This window comes from Mytilus galloprovincialis, chromosome 8 (genome assembly GCF_965363235.1).
Source record: "Mytilus galloprovincialis chromosome 8, xbMytGall1.hap1.1, whole genome shotgun sequence".
In the NCBI taxonomy this organism is placed as follows: domain Eukaryota; kingdom Metazoa; phylum Mollusca; class Bivalvia; order Mytilida; family Mytilidae; genus Mytilus; species Mytilus galloprovincialis.
The window spans coordinates 28,528,497-28,548,532 of NC_134845.1; the positions used below are offsets into that span (position 1 = coordinate 28,528,497).

Here is a 20,036-nt window from a genome sequence, read left to right on the forward strand (position 1 = left end):
CCAGACCGTATGAGTATTTGGACCGTATGCGTACTTTTTCAAAATAGTTTGGTCAAGTTTATTAGATACAAATGTCGATAACAGATCAACATAACTTATATCGCAAATCTATATAAAAAGTTCAACAGAACTTGAAATAAAAACTTAATATTTTAACTATTTAAAAAAAATCACGCTTATTTAATCTGTTAATCTCCTGTATTTAGCATGTCAGTAATTCATAATTGCAGCCCAGTATGCTCATTGAAGTTGAGTTATCGGAAGTAAACATAATGTTGAAGGAAAATTGTTTTAGAATATTTATGAACTTTACAAAAAAAGTGCATACGCAAAGGAACATGCATGAAAAAACATGAAATGTAAAACATATGACGTTCTTTGTAGAAGCAAGTGACATCTTGGGCCAGAGTAACAAAATTTTGTGGCGTCAGCCTATTCATTTACCGTGGATTCTTTTTCTTGAATCAACGCGTCCTATGTCCGTCGCTGAAATTTGCTCACCAAAATATATTTAATCGTTTCCTCCGGGCTCATGGTTTCTTTTTCAAGAATCAACGCTTATCAATTGTATCTATATCACAGAATTCACGGATATACAATTAAACAAATATTAAAATTCATGTGTTCACTTATTCACTTTATCCTTCTTATTGTAATTATAACAATGTTTGTTTAAATTTAACTTATATGATCCTATAAGCATACGGTCCGGCCGTACGCGTATGGTCGGACTGTACGAGTATACTTATACGGTCCGGACTGTACGCGTACGGTTCAAATACTCATACTCACACTGCACTTTTCATGTTAATTGATGTGTACCTGAGAAGGAGGCAAACACTATTGAACGTATGTAGTACCAAAGTTGTCGTCAAAATGTATTTCCCAGGTTGAGGAACAATAATATGTCTGGTTGAAAATATCGGAAATTCTAACGAGTAAAACGTACAATCTCTCTGTTGATTTCCCTGGGAAACTTTTCATTAATACCAGTTGAACATATACAATTTTACAGGGAAATAGTTTGTGACTGTCATTATTGCAACTTGATTTTTTAAATATTGTGGTGGTTTATACCAGGTTCGACGGTACAGAACTTCTACAAAAAAGTAAAATGACTACCATATCCCTGTTATTGAACAGACAACATCCACATAAAGGATCATCACATGGTGGTACAATCAATTTTCGAGATGGAATAAGTAATTTTCAAGATGGGTTAACCAGGGTTAACGGCACACAAACCCGCCACACTTTTTTTTTGTAAGCATTTTTAATTCTGACTTCTGCGGCGAGAAAATTACCCAAATTGCAATGGTATCAGAAGATAGATGACCCCAAACTATAAACAACCTTAAAAAGGTGTCTCCGTACCCATACTTAAACAAGATTGAATAAATGTTTATAAATGTTCTAGGGCACAAAGTATAAATATTTCTCACTGATCCATTCTACTTTCTTGTATTAAACATATATAGAAACATGTTGAGGAAGAGTCCATTGGCAAAAGAAAATTAGAAACATCAATTCTACAAAACAATACACCGACGACTTAAACTAACGATTGAATTAAATCAAACCAAACTGGAAAATGGGACGAACTCGTGTGCTTTACTTTTACCCATGACAAAAAAAAATGACATTTTCTGCAATAGTCATTAACATTGAACGTATCAATGACACATTTATAGGAATTGTATTGACCAAGATGTACGTGTACACCGCTCGTGTTTTGTCCATTTTGTAGCATGGAGCTTAATGAAGAATATTAACGGTTTGGAATAAATTTCAAAGTTTGTTGGCTGGGGAATGCAATATTTTGACTTTTTTGGTAACGGTTGATATAATTGTGGTTTCACAGTTCCCGATATTTTATTATCTCCACTTTGTCTCTTGTATCAGATATATACGATTTGTCCGTGGTCTTGTCTGTTTTTCTTTCGACTTTTGGTTTCAATTGTCATACTGCTTTTATTATTTTTTGACTTCATTTTGCACGGGGAAAGGTTAGGAAAAACATCTGTTAGTGTAAAAATAAGGAGTCTGAATATTGTAAAAATGTCTTATACATATTATCGTAGAGAACCTGTTAGAATCGGAATGATAAAACCGTAATCATCCAAAATTGCAGCACCGATTCATAAATTCGAAGAAAATCTTAGAATTACATAACAAAATAAGAAAAACGACACAATTGTCCTATGTAATGAGCCTATCTTTCGGTGGTTGTCAGTGTTTGCCGTCTGTTATTTCTGTTTTTCGTTTATTGTTTTGTCATAATTTAGGTGACTAAACGGAAATACGGTATATGATTTGCTTATTGTTGAAGGCCGTATGGTGTCCTATGGTTGCTCAAATCCAAATACATGTCCTTCGGACTTACTGAACAGTGGTCTCATTGACAATCATACCACATCTACACATGTAATCTTAAATAGTTACCAAAAATGCGTGCTATTTTCTAATATTTTCACAAAAGTTAAAGCTGAAGAAATGAAGACTTACACCACATCTTCCTATATCGATATAGAGTTTTATGTACAGACAAATATATTCGAATCAAGTTCGAAACCAGAAGATTGCTCATATATGTCATATGGTATAATTCAAAATATCCAAACCACTCCAGCCCAGAGATGCGATATTTTAGTCCATCTTTCAGATGATGAAGTTAACGTTTCGTTAAAACTTTTAAAGGTTTTCTATCTCATATCAATATTATAATGTAATAGTCATGTAAATCGATTGTCTTGAAAATCGTGTTTTCATTTCAAACTTTAACAATTGGTCAAGTTTAAGGACTTTGGAACTTTTGTATACCAATGATTCACGAATTTGACGATTTCGTATGATAAGACAAAAGACATTCATCAATCCTTTTTATTCTGAGGTTGACACTAACTTGGTTTTTGCATAGGTATACATTATATCGTATGGGGCCTTATCAAAGAATATATAACTTTGCTTTTGATAACCAAGAGAAACATGACGGGGGCCACCAGTGGACCAAGATTTTTCTCGGAATATCTGAGTTCAACATTAGTTGTTAGTGTTGGTGTTATTCAATATATTTTTCCTCATTTTTGTATGTCCTTTTGTAGTTTTTGAAAGGTCATAATGAAGTGTAATGATATAAAATGTAACTTGATAAGCGTTGTTGAAGGTTTAAAATATATGTTGTGTCTGACCGCCGATATACTGATGACCTATACTTTGAAACTGGGTCATGTAAAGAATAATCTGACGTCAAAATATGTTATAATTATCTTAAAGAAATCATTCAACTTATTTAAAAAAAAAAGAATTACGCTGGTTTCAAACGGAAGACTTGACTGCTGTGACCACCACTATAGCTAAGATTATCTTGATTTAGCATTTTTTTTTTCTGTTTTGGTGGTGTTAGATAACTACAGTAAATGTTTTTGTTTGAAATATTTTGCCTAAGCTTTTGGTTTACAATTGTAGTTCCATTTACATCTGTCCTTTACATATAAGCTTCAACGACCTTGACATCTGCCATAGATTCTAGGCTTTTGAAAAGCATGCATGTTTTACTTTGATAGACTCACTAAGTTATGTAAAATTACACGAGGCGTTAATAAACAACAAATATAGAAAATGCAGTCTTATTAAATCATAATGGAAAAAACGAACAAAAAATGAAAAATCCACTGAATGAATTAATTGGTGTGTTGTTAACCTTCTACAATATGAATATAATTTATGACACTAATATCTAGCAGTTGATTTTATGTTGAATCCTGTTTCACAGATGATTTTTTCAGTTCCGTTAACGATTCTCGTTTCAATGTTTTTGGACTTTCCACGTCACTTCGCGACGGAGATGAAATCTTACTACAGTTTGATATGGGAGATAACTCGGTTAAAGACGGAGAGTCTGGAGATTCGGGGCTATTTTTCTTTGATTCCGATGAAGACAGTGGTCGCGGTCTTCGTTTTGCTTCATCTTTCTTCCATTTCATTCGTCGATTTTGAAACCAAATTTTAATGTGTCTTTCAGTAAGATTTAACATGGCGGCAAGTTCTATTCTTCTAGGTCTTGAAATATATTTGTTAAAATGAAATTCCTTCTCAAGTTCTAATAACTGTCCCCTGGTGTAAGCTGTTCGTGTTCGTTTGTTTTCATCTTCAATTGAGAACTGTGCACCTGAAACGATAAATTGCAAACATTAAGTTATTTTCTCAAGTATATTGAAATTGGTCCAATATGACTTTCTATGAGGTTTGAAACTCTAATACATATCACTTGAATAAGCTTATTTTAATGTAGACTCGTCATTAAGAATTATTGTTGGTTGCTTCAATGGATAGTTTCCGTCAAACAATACAACAAACGTTATCAAAAAATAAAAATTGATGGAAAATAATCGCTTTTCATAGATGACGATGACACCCACTGACTGCCTAAGGATTTGTAATATTGGCAGGCGCTATACACTTACGCGCATTTGGGATTACATTTATGTTTGTTTGTGTGAAGCTTTTTATTGCGCGCATTGCATTTAGGTTAGTTTAAACATATTTTATTTGCTTAAATGTGCAAAAGGGATGAGACACAAGTTAATCAAACTTATATAGTCTTCTCCCAAGGTTTAATTACAGGTAGCAGAGGTATGTGTAACAGTGTAAAGAAAACTTAATTACGTCGAACGCTATCAATTCTGCACTTAAGTATATATATTTTTCATATCGAACTCTAAAATATATATTAAGTGACCATGACAGATCCAGTTATCGCATAAGGCTTTGTTTGCTAAGTTTTTACATTTTTTTTTATATTTCTAAAACTTGGTGTCTGTTCAAAATGAAAATATCGCACCCTGCCGAAAATCCCACTTTAACGAGTACCTTCTAGTTGGTGAACAGGGAACTTATATAGATGATAATTACTCATAAGTATATAATTTACTTATGTTTTCCTATATAACCTCAATAGTGATGACATGTAAAATTAATGTGCGCAAATATACCCAAAGCTACGCGAAATATGATCTTTACGCGCAAATGTAATGGCAAGGCGCGCAAAAGTCAGTGAACTGATAATGTCCCATTGGTTAGATCATGACAAAGGAATTCAGCACAGCCAATAGGTCGGACTCAGTGCATGCAAGTTCTCAGAAGCGAAGTATAAGCATACATGTTTACCAAACTGATGTTGTTTATAGAACCCATAAACTTAGATGAGACCAATGTAACTCATTGATCATTAGAATAACGCTATTCTTAAAAGTTACTAATTTAGCACTGTATATTATTTTTAGAAACTGCGAGTAATCTTAGATTGGTACTTTTTGTTGGCTTTTTTGTGTTTCTTGCCGATCTGATGAGTAAACCCCTTTTCAAGTGATTTTACAGTTTATTGTTATGCTTTTACACCACTGCAAAGGGTTCGAAGGGTTGAAAGTTCACAAACATGTCCACCCCGCCACATTCTTTAGGAGCCTGTAATCAAATGATCTCAAATGGTTGTCATTGATTGCTACCGGTCATGATTATTTTTTTGCATGTACATGTATATATAACATATTGTGCGTGTTGGTTAAATGTTCGTTGGTTGTGATTTTGGTTCTATAGGTCATCTGACTTTATTAAGTCAAAGTTTGCATAAAACCCATATATTACCGACTATCGCTAAAGCATAGAAAATATAGGGTCTGTGTTCCCAATTGCTGTTACGTACAATTGGGAAACGTGGTGTGTATAAGAGAGATGATGTGGAAAATTAAGGGTTCGGACTGACACACAATGAGAATAATTGTGCTCAGACATATTTGATTTTAATGTATCTCTAAAAGTTGATACACGAAAAGAACATCTTTTTATTTCACGACTTGTTGTTTTAATTTTATTTTTTTTAACTGGGTTATCTCTTTCAAATTTACAAAGAAGACAGTATCTAATAAAAATCAAAACTCAAAATCCTAAATTTCTTTTACTTCTGTAATGTTAATTTTCCCGAGATGAGATTTTTTCACGGAATTCCAACCCACATTACATACATTTCTATTTAAATACAATGCAAATATTTAATCTGACATACAAATGACAGAAATATATATTTTATAACAAAATATTTATCCGAGTTAAAAGGAACAGACAAGTATCAATATCGTGTTGTCAAGAACACCGAGACAACGGACAAACATGTAAATAATAGTCAAGCATCCTTATACTTCACAACAAAGAAACGATGCATTGACCGTGGTCAACCTGTTCTAATCTTATGTACACAGTCATGTTTTGACAAACAGTCCAAGCTGAGGTGATAATCCATTAGTACATTCCTAAACCACAAACACTAAATCCGAACTTAATTTCTAAACAAGTAGTATCAAAATTCACAATTTCTGTGTAAACATAGATGGTACATTTTCAGTTTAGAAATTCTTTTATTTGAAGTTCCCACATACATTTCTTAACGATTTACAATAGAAGAAGTATATCTATACACATGACTACGATTCCACTTAGTCTAGCGTTTTATTTTGGCGAAATATGTAAGAAACACTTAAATTACCTCATTGCACTATTTTCACTTCAAACTCCTCTTTGATATCTGTTTAATAAGTATTATGAAGTTCAGTCACCTTTCGGTACTATTTTTATACTAGCTGTTAACTTTTTGTTGTTGAATTGAAGAGTAGGAGTTTAAATACTTGTTTTTGAACTTTGCCATATTTTAAAAGTCTGTCTAAAGACAGCGGGTGTCTGCATGTAGTTTTATCTTTATGTTTTGACATTAAGAAAACTTAGTGTCGATACTAGATATTTGATAGTATCTGTCAAATGTATTCCCAGTTTTCTAAACTAGTCGCAAATTTAAAAAACTTAACATTCATATTAATATATTATCATTGTAGAAAACCATTCATTGATCTCCTCAAAATGTCTTTTTGTTGTTGTTGGGTTTGACTTCTGTCTCATTAACTTATACCTAATATCTCTTTTGATTCCAGTCATACAAAATATATTTTTTCCCTGAATAAAAAAAATGTACAGAGATTTAAAGGATGCCATGCTGTAAAACAGACCTTTGGTAGTCTAACTTGGCCTGACAGCTGTTGCAAATAACACTTGACAAGGTTTTGTTTTCATAAATGATAATTACAGTGGAACCTGCCTAGTCCGAGTATTCAAACATCCGGCTTTATAAACCGACACATTTTCATGGTCCTTAAAATATGCCTATCTATCCTTACAGTAATCCGATACCCTGCTAAATCCGAAAACAAAATGCAGGTCCCCTAGTGTGTCGGATTGCACAGGTTACACTGTATAGGGGATAACTTTTCGGCCTACAACTGTTCCGCTCTCGATGTTTTGAGGGGATTTTTTGTTATCGTAAATGGGATAGAGACTTGTTTCCTGTCCGCATTAATTTTGACTTTTAAATTAAAAGATTGTGAAATTGAATATCCTGTGTTAATAAATAACCTTACATAAGACAGGAAGAAAATGAATATTCTGCAACACAAAATACAAGAAACATTTGTTACGCTGTAAGTGCAGATAAATTACTGTGTCTAAAAAAAACATGTATAGCAACAGATGATTTTTTTGTTTATAGTTAATTCGCACAAAAAAAACCCGAACCTGCCTACCCACTCTGCTGCATGGATAAAACCAGAGGGTTCCAAATATCTGACAAAAAGTAAAAACAAGACCATCTAAATCTAATATTCCTAAACTCATGTTGATAGTTAACTGTATAAATTCGCTGACTGCACAAGTTTCTCACTCAACAGTACTTATGTTTAATCCCGTCACATTCTGTATGAGAGTCTGGCTGATCTGGGTGGGGGCTTTAATTTGTCTCTCTATAGCTTGCTGTGCGATATTGGTTGTACTTATTGTTGAAGAGTTTACGGCGATCTATTGTTGCAAACATCAACGTCATTTTGTCTCATTTGCAATCATACAATTCATCTCGTTATTTTTTTATTAATCTTTTTTTTAATCGTAGCGGTCATTCAGTTATACTTTTGAATTAACACCTTATTTGTTTTGATCTGTTCATTAGGCCAACACAATATATACGCTTTTCTTGCATCCAAAGTAGGTAGGTAGTTAGGTAGAATGATACTGAACATTACAGTTCATATGCAATTGTAAGTCCACGATTTTTGTCCATTGAGTATCTGAGTAGTTGTTCCCCTTTGAACTTGATAAAACGAAATTTTCCAAAACATATATTTTTACATGCATGTAATTGTGTAATTTAAGATATTTATACATCTAATTTTCTTGTGACTGAAAAGGGTACGCGGGAAAATTGTGTACGCTTTAGGTCGTAATAAAAGTGGGCATTTCGAGAGAACTACAGGTTATTTGTTTACTAAAATGTACAATAAATGTTCATAGTAATCGTAGTTTTTGAACGATTTTGTTCATTTCACACAATTTTGAAATTGTTGTCAGGTCTACCTTTTTGAATTAATTTACCTATTAAATTGTTCATTTTGGAACAAAAGGTTTATTTTTTTGACTGAATGTGATAGATATTGTTTCCGTTTGAATATCATATCATTATTGTGAAAACAAAATGTGTGGGTCAAGTAACTCTCTTTGTGATAAGAGTACAACAAGTCAAAAGTTTGAGTACATTGGAGAACAGTCCGAACGAAGACCTGTTGTTTCGCATTATGCTGCCTAGTTTACTAACACACCAGTCTTTGCCTTAACGTTTAAATGCCGCTTGCTTAACCTTGCTATCAGTGAACCATCGAATGCAAATCTTAAAGCCCGGTTTGACCCCACCCAGTACATTTCTATTTTGAAGTAAGGAACAAAATTGAGTTTGTTTAACAATACATACAGTCAGGAAATTTGACACACACACACAAACACAATTTGTAATAAAACTGATGAAAATATTACATGATTTACCTGCCTATGGCTAGGGAATAAGAGAGCAACCGATCGACTTAAAATCAAAGACTTCTTGACATGTATTTCAAGTCGACAAGTCTACATTCCATTTGATGTCAACAAATGAAAGTTAGGGTAGAAATCAGATAATGGGCAATGTGGACGCAGAGGATTCCTCTGTACTTTTCAAAAGGATCGAATAGTGTAGAATATGTATATCATGAGAGTAGGGAGTAGGAAAACAGATTTATGAAGTATGGAAAACAATATCATAAAATTTAGAAAATTAAGTTTTATATTGAAACAAAAACATTTTCCAAATTCATACATATTCAAAATCAAAAGTTTGAAAATTCCATTTTAACTTCATCACAGTTGAGCTTTATCACGGGATCAAAACCTATAAAAATTTAAGACAACACTGTATATTGTTTTTCGCTCTCGCTATCCAAAATATCATCGCATGATAAATCAAGTTCTCCAGGTACAGACATATTTCGTGAAACATCATCGCATGATAAATCAAGTTCGCCAGGTACAGACATATTACGTGAAACTAGACCCTGCGACGAAATGTTTTCGTAGTGTGAAATTTGGTAAGCTCTACAACATTTGCAATTTCCACATGGATCTTCCTGTAATTGGGGATCTGCATACGATATCTGGCTGCTGTTTGAATATCCATCATTTGTTGTGAACAATGCGTGCGATGTGTTGTTTACAGTGAACAATGATTGCGATTGGTTGTTTACAGATTCCAGAATGTCCCATTTGTTGGCGTTCAAGTTAAAATCACATTGATTCCTCTCTGTCCAAGTGCAAAAGTCTTCAAAACTGAACTCATTTTTGATAAAAAGTTTCATTATATCAGATGCCACTGAACTAAAGGTGTTACTTGAATTATAATGATTATTGTCGACTGAGGAATTGTTTAAATTATCTGGTTTAGTTGGCTGGTTAGAACTATAACTATCATTGCTGCTACCGTCTTGTAAACTGTCATTGATCACAAATCTAGAATTGTTTGTGTAATCTTCAGAATGATGAGCGCCTCTATTTTCTGTTTCAAGCGATTTTCTGGTCTTTGTGCGTCGGCTTCTTCTAGTGTTGTACCGTTTGCCATCTTCGTCATTGTCATTCTCGAGAGCATTCACTTCTTTTTGAAAGGCAGAAATGTCTAACGTTGGTTTTGAAAACGATTTCCGTCGAGTCCGGATTTCAGAAACGACATCTCTGTAGCCATACACAAAATACGGATGAGAAAATTCAAATGTTTGTCCATCGTCAAGAAATTTCCAGTCAAAAGAGTACTCTCGGAAAAGCCGTCTAAAATTTACAAAGGAAGGAATTTGTAGAAAACCTGGGTAACATTTCATTACTTCTTTTTCAAACAAATCAGGGTCGTCTACCTGAACAGCAGTGCCACAACCGTTCCATTTCACCAAGTATCCATTATTTGCAACATCGTATAGTTTTTCTGGAAATGGGTCTTTCGAATCAAAGCTAAGTCTTACTCTGACAGAATTCGTAACCTTCCCTTGAGGACAGTTCATAACTTGTTTGTTTCTTCACCTGTTCACAACGCACTTTGGGTTTGTTGATGTTTGCGTTTGAAATTTACGTCACTTTGAACGTCATAAAATAACTTCCGGAAATCGGAGTTCGGGCAAAACTCTGTTTTTTTCCCGGAATTAATACGACATGAAAATGTATGGGCGATAGACAGTTTTCAACAGTTGTACTGAACTTAAGTATTTCATACCATGAGTTCGTACTTACAATATCAAAGTCATAATGTATTTTACTGATTTTTTTTTAAGTTTTCATCGAGATTTATGGAATATTTACTATAAATGTAGCAGTATTTTAATTAATACTGAATGTGTAAAAAAAAGGTAATTGGAGTATTTGTTGGACCTTAACATCAGATATTTAATCAATTTTTAGATTGCATGAACACGATTGATTTTCTGAAAAATCGATAGGTTAATACACTAAATCTTTCAAGTAAGTCTTTTATGAATATTGTGTAAATTATGTTTGATAAATGCTATTTTAATGAATGTTTTCGGAATTTAATATATTCAAGAATTATCTAGATATTGCTATAATGTAAACCCGGATTTAAATAACTGACAAGAGCGGCTGTCATAATATTTTGAAATATTTTTTTACCTTGAGTCAATGCTCTCGAAAAATCAAATATCGTAAGTTTCATATCAAACAATAGAGAAATACTTAAATAATAAACTAAATTTTGAAAATGTACAACATTCGAAAAAAAGTCATTGCAGTGTTCATATTGTATTGAAAAGAGACCCAAATTACCATCGATAAAAGCTAGAGGAGGGTTTAATGCGAATGTGTCAAAATATGAAGTCTCGCCTGGAGAAGTAGTATAAAAAACAATAACTGGTTTTTTTTGGTAGTTTATAATACTAACAATGAAAATGCCTGGAATTTCCTTATCGTATATAAATAAATATGTATATTAATTTATAAATAAAAAAAACTGGTTGTATGCTAAAGATAGTATTTAAGGGTATATAATTATTTATTTCATTTAGAATGCTTCGTGAATTGTAATTTCTTATATCTATATTCAATACCTACGAGAAGAAAATACTTTAAAAAATAACTGGTGTGCTTATGCTGATGTCAGAGGAGGAGATTAGGCAGCGGCACACTATAGGTGATTCTGACGTAGAGAGATTAGGCAGCGGCACACTATATGTGATTCTGACGTAGATATGAGACAAGGGCGGATCCAGCAATTTAAAAAAGGGGGGGGAGGTCGTAACCCAGGACAAAAAAGGGGGGATCCAACTACATGTGCCCTTCAAATGCATTGATCGTTCAAAAAAAGGGGGGTTTCAACCCCCGGAACCCCCTGGATCCGCGCCTTTGAGAGGAACAGAACTTGTGACGGGTTCCAAGATACATAATTTAACAGTTGTTTTGCACGCAAATTTTCTGAGCAAATTTCTGTTTAGATAAAAGAAAAAACTTTCATGCCTAAACATTCTATTCTTAAAATAATTTGGGAAGACTGATTCCTTTAGAAAAAAGAACATATGTTTTTTGCCGCAGGTGTATGAGTCCTCGAGATGCCCTGTAATAAATAAATATCATGTGCACACAAAAACCAATTTGGAATTGTCTTGCCCTTTCTTAAACGCATTTCAGTAATCTTCATAATATAGTTGTGTGTTTGATAATAAAAACTGCCACTCCGGTTGAACAAGAAGTACAAATGAAATCTTCTCTAACAATTTTGTGATTAAAAAAAATATTAATATACTCTAAACACAGCTTTATATTTCGTCCGCGATTGTCTTTGTTTCTAAATGTTTTTGTCCATTGGGGATGTTTGGTTTTCGGAGGTCTCTGTTTGGAACATTTTTATATTCTTAACCGTCCATAATCAACTATTTTCATAGTGTATGGTTGCTGTCTTATTGACACTTGCCTACATTTTTTACTCTAAATAAACGTGTTTCCAAAAAAAAAAATATAATAGTGGTTCAAAATGACAAATATGACCGTCTTTTCAAATGACTTCTAAAAGGTTTGGCAACTCACCACGATTGGTGATATCAATTGAATTAGAGACTTTTTATTATGATAAATAGAAATAATCATTCAAATAAAACAAAAAATAAATTAATCGTTTTTTTTTCATAATATTAAAATTTTTCTCTTAACATGTGTCATGTTGTTCACGGAATCTAAAGAAAGGGGAGTAAAACAGGCTACTTTATGAGTGGAATATTCAAAAGTCTATGCATTAACCATTTAGGTTGCTCCGTAAGGGGGCGGGTACACAGCCCTCTCGTAAACCCCCTTCTGTACCTCAAGTGAGTGTACCATGCAGATTTAGTTTTACAATAATTATACACATGAATGATTATTACTGTTTATATACTGTGTATATCCTCAGTGGTCAGCATGAGAGAGTTGACTTTTTAGGTAGCTACAATATTTATTCCATAAAAATTAAACAAGAATGGATTATATATCTACATCTCACATTGCTCTATTTAAAGATTGATTTACACTCAGTTGGGGGTATAACTAGTGTCAAATTTTATTTGAACAGACAACTTCAGGTTTTTTTTTACATTGTATTGCCTCAGAAAAAGAGTGTTAAAGTTGTCTTACTGCATTTAATGAATGTCATAAGTTTTTTCTTTTACTCAAAATGTTTTAGATTTTGATTTGATAAGGAGGTCGTGTATATAAGGCATGGGTAAGAACAATACAACTGCCTTTGCTAATTGTTTTCTAATTTTTTTATGAATCCATAACAAATCTAGCATCTATAAAAATATTCATGTACTTTCATTTAATGAAAAATTTGGATTTACGCGGGAAACAAGAGGGTTTAACCCATAACAAGAATTTCTTAATCAATAAATCCAACATACATTTTAGTCTATTTTTTTGTTTAAACAATTTTTACCCAGACATCAATGTAATATTTGTTCAAACAGATACACAAAGGATTTGAGACAGCGACAAACAGAATTCCATACCATCGTTTTTATTACACAGGATAGTTCTCGCTGAACCCCGTCTCACGGATGCTACCAAATAACGGGTATTACTACGCCATGTTACCAAACTATTTCTTCATTTTACATCGTACATAAATAGACATATGTTTTAAACTGATAATCTGTTAAATATTAAGTTACACAATTTAAAACTAGTTGAATGGAATCAAGGTTCTTTCCAAATCCTCTAGTTCGTTGTTCTTTGTAGATTTTATTCTCGTACTAAAGAAGTTAATCTTGTGACATTTGTGAGAATGCACAAGTTATATCATATCTAATTTAATCTTTTATTAAGAAATGAATATGAATTTAGACTAGAGTTTTTCGTTGTCATTTAGGGATACCAGAGTTTCTGAAATTGTTTTTTTTTCACCAGGGAATACTTTATAAAGCACACATAAACTAAACGTTTGGCTATATCTAGACTGTATGTATCAATTAGAATAGAAACTTCAAATGCGGAGAATTTCGTATATGTATCTATAATGGTATCAAGCATTTTTAGAATAAGAGCACTAGCGGATCTAGAAATTTTCATAAGTGGGGGCCACACATGACTGCCTAAGGGGGGCCCGCTCCAGTCACGCTTCAGTGATTCCCTATATAAGCAACCAAATTTTTTCAAAAAAAAAGGGGCCCGGGCCCCTTGGCCCCCCCTAAATCTGCCTCTGAAGAGGCGATGACCTAATAATTTTCGTCAGCATTAAGACCAAGACCAAAAATAGTACTTCCAGATAAGTACAAACAAATTTTAACAAGAAAGTCACTTCCAACTGCAAAAAATATGACTGATCATTAAATTATTTTACAAAATGTTGAAGATTGTGAACTGTATATATTTCTTTAGGTTTTAGATAATCTTCTAGTTCCATATAGTACATTTAATCTACTGAAGACCAGTATGTTCACCATATTTTTATTTGAAGACATAGTACATAGAGTTGCGATGATAAACGTTTGCAGTAGTATTTATTTAAAGACGATATTTTAGGTTCGAAGGGGAATAACTCGTAGAAAATGCAACTGATGATATTTTGTTATAATGGATATGAACAATTTACATGTCATATCCTTATTATCGACAAAGTTTTATGAAATTATAATGTGTATTTTAAGAGGAATTGTGATCACAAACTGTCGCAGTAGTATATGTAGGCAGCAACTCTGAGTTCAAAGAGATATAACCCCTACAAAAAATAGAACCATAATTTCCTGTCAATATGCACATCTTCATAGGATGTCGATATTATCTACAAAATTTTAGGAAAGTCAGTTGCGTTGTCTGAGGAGTTGAGAAGAAGAACTATTGCTGTAGAATAATTTGTTCAAAATTCTAAGTTCAAAGGGGTATAACTCCTAGAAAAAAATAGAAACATATTTTCCTGTCGACATATGTTAATCATCAAAACTGAGTGTCGCTTGTCTTCACCAGCAGTTACAACTATTTCATGCACATATATATTACGATTATACATAACATTAAATATGTTATATCATTCGTTGTATAGTCCCATATATGCATGAAATAGGTGCCACTGGACCTTATATCATTTGCTGTATAATCGTCGTCCTATATATGCATGAAATAGTTCCCGATGGACATTAAGACAAGCAACACTCAGTCTTGAATAACGTGTGTCGATCGACAGAAAAATATGTTTCTATTTCTTTCTTTGAGCATACTTTCAAATTGTATGAGTGAGTGTCACTTCTTTTCCCTAGTAAGACGAAATTGCTCTTTTGAACAACCGACAGGAAGTTACATTGTAGAGGGACAACTGCAATCGCAAATAATTGATGGGCACATCAGTTTAGAAGAATTTTATGTGCTATAGGATGTTCATAAGGTCAATAATAACCCTTTCATATTAAAAAAAATTAACATATACTACTTAAAATATTTCATTTACGACAGTATTACAACATAAATATTTGCTTGTGTATTTTGGTCTTTGGGGATTAGTAATACAAAAAAACTTCCTGATTTTCGACAGTTGAAGTAATCATAACGCTGTTGGACACCTGTAATTATTGAAAAATTATATAAAAATTTATCAAATATTGGACGTCCAACGCCATACAAAAGGGGTTGGGTCTTTTATCTTACAGTATTAAATAAACGTCAAACATACAAAATAGATTAGATTTTAAAGGTGGTTACTGGCATGGTATAATTTATCTCTTAATTCAAATTTATGATAAATGATTTGAGAGTTTAAGTTTATAAAAACTGTGGACATTTTACTTGCCTTTTCATAGTTTCTTGGTAAACAGCACGTTTTACAGATAATTAAAATGTAAAATTATCACTTTTAAGTTCAATATTACCCTATATAGAGATTAAAATTAAACAAAACTTTATAGCGGGGTTTCTAAATCTCTTGATTTATAGCCAAATCTAAGGTGAACGTGTAGTAGAAATCAAAATGAAACTTTATCAAACGAGGAGGAAGTGGAAAGACATTTTTCAATAAAGTGTTCCTCAATTTACCAAATAGTTACTGCATGTTCATGTAATGTTGTAGTAGAATACTACATATTAAAGACATTAAAGAATGTTAAAACCTCGATCTAAGAATACAATTAAGTAGTCTGTCATGCAGAATGTTTTGTTATGAATGGCAGTTAGTTTTCTCTATTGTATTGCTTCATATTTTCATGTCGGGGCCTTTTATAACAGACCATTCGGAATGAGTTGTTACATGGTAGGTCGTTTGGAACGGAAAAAGAGGGTTTGCTGAATCTGACAAATATTTAGCCTTGCAAAAACCTACAGACTCCACATAGAGAAATTGCACTTAAGATTTTTTTTCCAACCTGGAGATAGTATGACACCCTCCATTCACTATGGAGTTCAAGAAATAAAGACACACTGTATCAAAAGAAATCATTTTTGTTTTAACATTTTTTTTTATAGTGGTCCAAAATTAGTTAAAAAAAATAGGTTTAAAAAAGTTTGAGTGAACTTAAAATATATCTGTTATTAAAGTCAAAACATATTTTTAAAGATATAGGGACACCCTTGCTATTTTAAGCAGCGAAAAAAAGAAGAAAGCACGAACACAGAGAATGAAAGTTTGATGGATCACAGTTCTGGTCCATTATCACAAAATAAATAAGAGTTGATTTATAAACTACTAACTATTTAAAGAATTGACAATTTATAGTGTCACAAATGTAGCTTCTGACAAGTTAACGAAAGGGACCACCACTTTACAATTTTACACAGATATTTTCGTTTGAAATCACAAATTTAAGATACCAAAAGATGTTTACACAAACACAAGAGTCACAACCCCTCTATAAAGGATTTGTATCCTATTAGGAGAATGTGTTACGACTATCAAAAGCTATTAAATTGTGTTTGTTTTACAATAAAACGGCGGTTCATTGCTGTATATTGCAGGATGTTTTCTGATGGCAATTAGTGATACCGGGTAGATGATCTAGATGTGCAGCACTGCAGCGGATTGCTCGGTATAACTAGTATGGTGGAGTACTTTCAATCTACTGCGATTTCCGGAGAGGATTGAAATGATGGACAAAACTTAGTTAAACAAAATAAGAGTTTTGTAATATCTAAGCAACACAGATCAAATGTGGAATACATATTTGTACATAATGCTATTAGAGGGCAAACTACTTCAATTTCATCCCCGAGGAATAGAAAGTTGCGAAAATTAGGATTTCTTTTAAAGATGTTGTTTTCTAATACCAATTACTTATTTGATATATTTTCATTATCACTCTCCGGTTACTTAATACACCAACCCGATAATGACTCAAAGGTCATAGACGGATCAGTTAACATAAATAAAGGCAACAGTAGTATACCGCTGTTCAAACTCATAAATCCATGGACAAAAAACAAAATCGGGGTAACAAACTAAAACTGAGGGAAACGCATTAAATATAAGAGGAGAACAACCAAAAGGCAACAAGTTCAAAATTTTAATACGCCAGAAGTGCATTTTGTCCACACAAGATCTACTAGTGATGCCAAGATACAAAAGTTTAAAAGCCGAAACAAGCACAAAATCGAACAGCATCGAGGACCAAAAGATAAAAAAAGTTGTGCCAAAAACATATAACAGCTTTTACTGACAGCAAGACACTTTTCGTGCATATAATACCACATCTGTTTTTATCTATATCAACTTGTCCATATTTTTGATGAATTTTGATTTACAAGTTGATTATCGATTCAGTGAAAAGACAACGAGAGAATGAAAAAATTATTATGGAACAAGGGAAGCAACTCTTTTAATATATGTTCTTTTATATATAAGGTTCTTTCACAAGATTTCCTTTTTTGCATTGAATGTATACCTTGGTAATTTTCATTTAAGTATATATTGTTAAAATACGCTTAAATTATTTTTCAGCCTCAACATTTTAAAATTCTCCCAACACTAAAATGTAACACACACAGAAAAGCATCAGACAAAATCCCACGAGAATAACAAATATAACATCAAAACCAAATACATGAATTTGGGATAGACAAGTATCGTGACACGTCTTATCGCAATGTGAATTTACACTAAAAAATAAGAGAAAACAAACGACGCAACGTTAAAATGTAACACACACAGAAACGAACTGTAATATAACAATGGCCATATTCCTGACTTGGTACAGGACATTTTTAAAGGAAAAAATGGTGGGTTGAACCTGGTTTTGTGGCATGCCAAACCTCCCTCTTTTTTAGCCATGTGAAATATAACATTAAAATGACAACTCAACACCATAGGACTACAATATAAATAAATTGGAGAACACAATTGACAAAGAAACACACGAACAACAGCCAACAAAAGGCAACAAGTTCAAAATGTTAATACGCCAGAAATGCATTTTGTCCACACCAGATCTACTAGTTATGCCAAGATACAAAAGTTTGAAAGCCGAAACAAGCACAAAGTCGAACAGCATCGAGGACCAAAAGATCAAAAAAGTTGTGCCAAAAACATATAACAGCTTTTACTGACAGCAAGACATTTTTCGTGCATATAATACCACATCTGTTTTTATCTATACCAGCTTGTCCATATTTTTGATGAATTTTGATTTACAAGTTTGATTATCAATTCAGTGAAAAGACAACGAGAGAATGAAAGAATTATTCGAGAACAAGGGAAGCAACTCTTTTAATATATGTTCTTTTATATATAAGGTTCTTTCACAAGATTTCCTTTTTTGCATTGAATATATACCTTGGTAATTTTCATTTAAGTATATATTGTTAAAATACGCTTAAAATATTTTTCAGCCTCAACATTTTAAAATTCTCCCATCTTTTCATTTCTATATAACACATCGGAACATGCGTTTACAGTAAAAAGTAATCCCGTGGGAGAAAAGCGGTCACAAGAACAACAAATCTACAACAACAGTATTGCTCATGTAATGGTCGGGGACTACAATCAGAAAAATTGAGATGAGTAAGTCTCAGAAAGACACGGTGCCAACATTGGGTAAAAGGATGAAGACGAATAGTCAAACAACAATTCACAAACTATTACTGTAAACTCAAACTATAGTTTTAGAGATTATGATCACATTATGGACCGATGTGCTCGGAGGGACGGGAAATTCCTGCAGCATGAGTGGAGCTCACGTTAAGTAAACATATGGTAGTTGAAGGTTCGCTTTTTATAAACGAGGAAATCAGGATAACAAATTAAATTAAAAAAGGTACAACTACACCATAATGTATTATTAACAAGAATGTGTCCCAAGTACACGGATGCCCCATCCGCACTATCATTTTCTATGCTCTAATTTGGCATTAAAATTAGAAAGATCATATCATAGGGAACATGTGTACTAAGTTTGAAGTTGATCAGACTTCAACTTCATCAAAAAATACCTCGACCAAAAACTTTAACCAAAACTTTAACCTGAAACGGGACAGACGGACGAACGGACGCATGAACGAACGGAAGGATGGACGGACGGACGGACATCCAAACGGACGCATAGACCAGAAAACATAAAAATGTGAGATCATAGGAGGGTTGTAATACATTATAGACGACATTCATAAATTAAATTGATAGAATATAAGACGACTGTGCATGATTCAAAAAGACATGCACACGTCAGATTGGACAGAAAAAAACCATTACAAAACTCGATGTAAGTCAAGCTTTTGAAAACGTCGAAAATATCAAAGAGTAACTGTAAAAATTATGATCTTAGATAAACGAAGGAAGTAGTGAGAAAATACAAATGTCAAACAGTCAACTTATACAAAGAAAAGGGAAGTTAAAATCAAAGCATATATATACAGAACTAAAAACAACGCTATGAAAACAGAATCTGCATATAGAAGCAAAACCTTTATAAAAATAAATTGATGCAAATGTGAAATATAGAGTAAACTCTCCCTAGAAAGACATCTATATATACATAACCAATAACCGTCAGCTGACGAAATTGCGACATTTGCACATTAACCTACACGGATAACATTAATATATTGGCGAAAATGCAAAAGCATGCAAAACCTTTATAAAAGACAAGGATGTAACTGTGAAATTTAGAGTAAACCCTCCCCAGAAAGACATGTTCATATACATAGCCAAT

At 32.9% G+C, this 20,036-nt stretch overlaps 1 protein-coding gene across 2 annotated transcripts in view; it reads right to left on the reverse strand.

The window, feature by feature from the left end:
- Window positions 1-3,614: 3,614 nt before the first annotated feature.
- LOC143085489 (uncharacterized) overlaps window positions 3,615-20,036 on the reverse strand; it is a 30,995-nt gene continuing 14,573 nt past the window's right edge. For both annotated transcript variants that reach the window (XM_076261863.1, XM_076261864.1), the window contains exon 3: window positions 3,615-4,168. In XM_076261863.1, the coding sequence (XP_076117978.1) occupies window positions 3,750-4,168 (419 nt within the window). In that variant the 3' untranslated portion in view covers window positions 3,615-3,749. The remainder of the gene's footprint in view (window positions 4,169-20,036) is intronic.